A 6,000-nucleotide genomic window follows, 5' to 3' on the forward strand; every position below is an offset into this window, starting at 1 on the left:
AATCTTATCATAAAGCAATGATAAGTATTTTAATATTTAAATTTAAATATTTAAAAAGGAATACACACTTACCCTGGCACACATTCTGCTCACTTGGTTCATACCCTGTCACACACTGAATCTGATGAGGAGGATGGGAAGTCATGCGTTGTGGGTCAGCTGGGGTCCTTCGAATGACAAAATTATTTCGGCCTGCAGGGACTTCTGGGGGTCTTTCAGGCTGTGGAGGCTCATTATTGACAATAATTTGAGCTGTTCTAGGTAAGCAGAGGTATCCACCATAGTGGTTTACACATTTCATTCCTCCTTTGCAGGCATCTGGGACAATTTCACATTCATCAATATCTGTAGTCAATAATGATAATAATACAAGTCAGGAATATTCGTAGTGGGAAAAAGATTTTTTCAAGCATGACACTTTTCAGGGATACATCATACTTTTTTTCAATAGTAAACTTAAAAATAAAATAAATTGCTCATGAAAAGAAAAATGCAAAGTTAAGTTAAAATTTAAAGCTTTTAGAATTCATTTACCTTTGCATTGCTGCCTTATAGGATCCCATTCATATCCATCTGTACATTGCTGTGTATGAGACATCAAAAATAAGTCCATGAAATAGTTAATTACTGCATACTTTCCTTTAAAGCATTTTGAAACACCATTCTTATGTTATAGTGATTCTCTGCCTTTGTCAAGAATCTATGATAAGATGGGTGTTTTGGGAAGAACTTTTGGAAAGAAGTCAGGTAAGCTTGCAAACTGGCCATGCCTTTTAATAGTCAGATTTAACTTTTTAATAATCAAAGTTAACTTTCTTTTCAATTTTAATCATTTTTTTCTGTTGTTTCAACTTTACTGACCACTTTCTTAGAGCTTTCTTCATTTGACCAAAATGATACTAATGACTCAGATTTCCTAATTTTTTGATTCTCCTTTCTGACCTTTTTGCTGATTTTTCTTCCTCCCACTGTGGAAATTGCCCCAAAGTTCATTCTTTCAGAGTTTTTTCCTCCTCTCTAGAGTTCTAGAGTTCTTGGAGAGCTCATCTACTTTTATGCATCTAGTGACCACTTTTATTAAATAACTTCAAAATCCACATCTAAACTCAGCCTTCACCATCTCATCATTGTAGTCACTTACAGGTAGATATCCTGCAGATGGATATGTTCCTATACTGATAGTTTAATAATGTGAAAATTAACCATATCATTGACCTTCTAAATCTGTCTCCCTTCCCCCAATGTCAGTGACTTCACTTGACTCTTGGTATTCTAGAGTTATTGTGACTGTTCCTCAAACTCCAAATTCTTCTATTTATATTGAACTTTATAGATCTGCTAATTTTTTGAATATCATTGTCTCCTATTCAAATATATTCCATTTCTATAATCATTGCATCAATCATGAGTCATCATACCTGAACAACAGACTCCTAGCTTGTAACTATTTCTCAGAGTTGTAGGACTCAAATGAGATATCATGTAAAGCACTGAGCAATTTTTAAAGTTATTTTTTTCTTTAAGGTTCTAGATGGTATTTTGGATAGCATACCAGGGTTGGAATCAGGAAAACTCATCTTCATGAGTTCAAATCCCGTCTCAGACACTTATCCACTCTGTGACTCTGGGCAGTCACTTAACCCTGTTTGTCTCAGTTTCCTCAACTGTAAAATGAGCTGGAGAAGGAAATGGCAAACTACTCTAATCTTTGCCAAGAAAATCCCAGATGGGGTCACAAAGAGTCAGATGTAACTGAAATGACTCAACAAAAAACAACAACCCTTTATATACTTGCCAGTAGAAAAGTTCTCAAACACTGTTCACCAAATCACCTCTTTGCCAGAAACTTGTGAAGTGCCATCTCAATTTATCATTTAATTCACCCCTTGTATTCTAACCCATTCATCCTATCCAACCTCCTTTCTCTGCTAATTTTGATACTCTACATGAGCTATTCTGATCTCTTCATAATTTCTTACAGATTTCGTACCTTTCCATTTTCATGACATTGCTCACGCTCTTTCTAAAATTAAGTCATTTCTCAACTCTGTCAATTTCTTTCATTTACTCGATTCAAAAACCAGATCAAAACCAATGTTCAAATCTTCTCTAACCTGAGATAGATTATTATCTTGCTTTAGTATGTATACTGTTACATTATTTGTATAAGGGACATGAAGTATATTCCTCCTAACCCATCATCCTCCAGTAGTAGCTAACAATAACTGATTATAGAATGGAAGGATAAGGAATGTTTATCAGATAATGAGTAATCCTTTAGTTAAGTGCCCTCTTAATGAGAGAAAGCTGATTCACACAAGTAATATGATATTTAAAAATGCTTTCCCAGTTAGCTTTAGGTACTTAATATGATATGTTTTATATGGAACTGCTTGTGAGCATATACTAGATCAAATCTAGTATTAATATGAGCCATGAACAAGTACAGCTTAATATAACAAGTAAAAAAATTGTTGCACTTAGGAAGTCTTCTATTATGCATGAAGAGTCAATTCTAAGTCAAGAATTTGAAATTACTATATATTCTTAAAAAATCCACAGATATGGCTGCTAAGGTTGAAAAAGATTTAAATGATTAGTAAAATGAGACAATATAAATGAATTACAAGTATTCACTTACGAAATTTAATCATTCTTTAGTTTATGTTAACTAATTTATTAAAGCAATAGTATTTTATAAAATAATTGGATAAAGGGAAATAAAATTTAATTTTAGCTTTCTGAAAGAATGACTTTGGGTGAATCAATAAGTGAACATTAAAGTTTAAAGATTAAGAAAAGGAGATGCATTAATTTAGTATTTTTCTGACCTGGCTTAGTCCCAGGAGAGGAAGAAATTACCATCTGATCATCAAATTAATAATAAATCATTCATATTAAATTGTGTTTCATTAAAATTAATCTAAATATACAAAGACATCTTGCCAGAAAAAATTAGCATTTTGAGGATTATATGGTATTAAAAAGTGGAGATCTTTATTATCAGTAATATAATTACTCACATTCAAGAAAATTTTTTAAATTTACAGAATATTTGGAATTTAGTAAATTTGCAAATTGGGATCAACTGTTTTTGATCATTTTAAGCCAGGGCAAATGTTATTATTTTCTTCATAACACTGATTATTAGAAAGCAGAAAACGCAAGCAAGGTGAAAAACTTACCGGAAGTGAGGCAGTCTCGACCCTCCTCTGTTCTTACCACATCAATTTCCCAGCAAAGGGAGGAGTGAGAAGATATTTCCAATATTTTATTAACCATTGGTTATAGCCATACAATTATTTTCTCAAAGAACTACTGGAAATTTTACGCATTATGACAAAAAATTCATTTAACCTACTTATACAAAATATATTTTAAGAAAACTTTTTACACAACACTAGTTTTGACTAACACAAGTCTCTCACAAATGGGAGCCTTTAAATGCATCAAAACATTTGACTTTACTCCTGGCATTATTAAACACACATTGCCCTTAACATATTTAATAAACTAATTAGTGTTCCTTCATATGAGAAATGCAATTAGATGAACAAACTATCTAAGGAGTTTCTGTAATAGTTTATTTAGGAGCAACCTGTGACTAAATTTTTGGTTTTACCAATCAGTATGTGATTTCCTATTTACTCTTTCAAGTTTTTTTCTGGCTTAGTGAATATGTCTAGATAGTATAAATATCTTTCCTTTTAGTTTATAAATCAGTTTTTTTCTTGCGTTGCTAACATATTTTGTTCTTATCTCATTTCATGATACAAACACACATTTGAAAGGTCTGCCTCTATGCTGGAGTATTGTTAATTCATTACACACATTATGTTAAAGACTGCAGGGAGTAATCCCACATCTGTTGCCAGAGGTAGATAATTTCTCTCATATTACAAAATGTCTATAAACTGAAGTTATCTCGAATTCCATCAAACCTTACCGTGTATGTGATAGTCTCCTCAGTCTCCTGTGACCTTACAAGAGCAAGAGTCAAAGTGGTCAGGACCAGTATTTTCAACATCCTGAATCTCAAAGGAAACACAAGAAAAATGGATTTTTACTATCTTTGCTGATTGAAAGGACAAGAGGGTATGTAATGTAACTTCTAAATTACATAGAGAATAGAGGGCAGAAGAGACTGAGTCTACTATTCCGCATTGAGAATTAGATTTGTCATCTTCCCCTACTCCACCCTTCCCTTTTGCCCAACTAGGCATTCACTAGCATAAAAGCACCAGAAAGCCTTTGTACACTGTGTAGTGTCCATCACCTGGCAGACTATCTATCTATAGAGAGAATGAGAATGTACACTGGCTGTTATTACACCTAGAGGGAGAATTAACCACAATCTATTTCAAAGGAGATAATGTGAATTATTATTACTAGTCTTTTGGAGAGAAGAGTTAGGGGTATTTTTAACCCCTCAGGTTTCTTAAAGCTTTTCATTATCTTTCTAATAAATCGCTGCAAAGCCAAGCAAAGTCCCTGGGGGGGGGGGGGGGGAACACCACATTTTCTTAGTTTGGTTTTCTTAGAGATCTCCTAAGCATTTTCTTCCCTCCCCCTACTTGTTACTCACCCATCTTGGTAGAGCCCTCCCTTGGCAGCTCCCTCCTCCCCCGCACAAATTCTCCCAGTAGAGTTTCCACAGAGGTTCCTACCTAAGAGCTAACAGCCTTACAAGCCCCACGCAAAGCAGGTAAGGGCTTTCCCCACTTTTTCACCCGAGAATTCGACCGTAGCCTCCAGGCAGAGGGCACATTAAAAGGCATTGCAAGGGTATCCCCCGGCTGGGGGTTGGGAGGGTTGCAGACTCCACTGGATGTGGTCTGGGCGGTCATGTGGAGGTGTTTTCCAGCTTCTTTGGGGGAACCCGTTTAACTTCACAGGACAGAGTCACAGAACTAAGCGCTCCTACTTTTAATTAACTCAGTTCTAGAAGGACAAGATCACCCTCACATTGATATGCATACATAACCTACAAGCACATGCATACGCGAGCAATCAGAAATATGAAAACCGTTTTTACATCCGCGCAAACTTGCTGATTTACATGCACACATATTGTATGAAGAAAAAGCACACTGATGTACATACAAGCTTATATTCACGGATCGATTCCGATGTATGGATACATAGTCTGAAATATCAACTAACCCTAAACACACATAAATACAAACACACACATATGCGCGCGTGAACACACCTGATACCTAAAATTTTAAATTGTGCAGAAAGATACAGAGATCTGTGTGCCAGCAGAGTGGCTCCCACACTCCCGCAAAGCAAATCCCAATTTCTCACCAGTACCCCACCGAAGAACTAGGGCACACTCGGATGTTTGCGCTCTGCAGACGCTCGGGAGCTAATTAAACACTAAAAGCCTGATGATTACGCCAGGGGGCTCCTACCTGCAGGGGTGCGTTTTCCCCTCCAGCCTGGGGCAGGAAAGGTGTGTGCGATGCAGGGCGAAGCTAGATGGGTCTGAGCTGATGAGGTCTGGCAGCGCAGGAGGAGGAGGAGGAAGAGGAGAGAGGGAGGGAAAGGGGGAGGGAACTGAGGGAGGCGCAGGGTCGGTGCAAGTGAGGCAGCCCTTACGGGAGACAGCGGCTCAGTTCTCCGCGCGCTCTCGCCCCGGCCGGCGCGCGCCCTCCTCCTCTGCCTCCTTGGTTTCCCCAGACCCGCCCGCTCCGCCTCCCCACACCCTGCTCCTGGCGCCTCAGCTCCTTCCCACCATCCCCCTTCTCCCCCCTTCTAGTTCACCTTCGGCTTCTTCCCACTTTCCTTCCCTCCCTTGAGCTTTGCCTTTCGGGGAACTATAAAATGTAGGCTGGACAGAGGCACATTTGGCTATGTTTTCTCGTGGTTTGAAATAAGACCTCTTTTTTCTCCAGTCCTTCGGTTAAAAACATGCCTATATGTGTGTGTGTGTGTGTGTGTGTGTGTGTGTGTGTGTGTGTGTATGTATGTACACACAGATTACACAGGATTTTA

At 37.7% G+C, this 6,000-nt stretch overlaps 1 protein-coding gene across 4 annotated transcripts in view; it reads right to left on the reverse strand.

The window, feature by feature from the left end:
* Positions 1-5,661, reverse strand: part of EFEMP1 (EGF containing fibulin extracellular matrix protein 1) — a 72,694-nt gene extending 67,033 nt beyond the window's left edge. The window contains exons 1-5 of one of the 4 annotated variants that reach the window (XM_023494946.2): positions 5,418-5,661; positions 3,947-4,028; positions 3,186-3,212; positions 535-583; positions 73-345 (exon numbers count right to left, since the gene is read on the reverse strand). In XM_023494946.2, coding sequence (XP_023350714.1) covers positions 73-345; positions 535-583; positions 3,186-3,212; positions 3,947-4,027 — 430 coding nt within the window. In that variant the 5' untranslated portion in view covers position 4,028; positions 5,418-5,661. Of the gene's footprint in view, positions 1-72; positions 346-534; positions 584-3,185; positions 3,213-3,946; positions 4,035-5,417 lie in introns of all 4 variants that reach the window. The other 3 variants (XM_023494945.2, XM_023494947.2, XM_012540206.3) reach the window with 3 other exon arrangements.
* Positions 5,662-6,000: the final 339 nt, after the last annotated feature.

This window comes from Sarcophilus harrisii, chromosome 2 (genome assembly GCF_902635505.1).
Source record: "Sarcophilus harrisii chromosome 2, mSarHar1.11, whole genome shotgun sequence".
In the NCBI taxonomy this organism is placed as follows: Eukaryota; Metazoa; Chordata; class Mammalia; order Dasyuromorphia; family Dasyuridae; genus Sarcophilus; species Sarcophilus harrisii.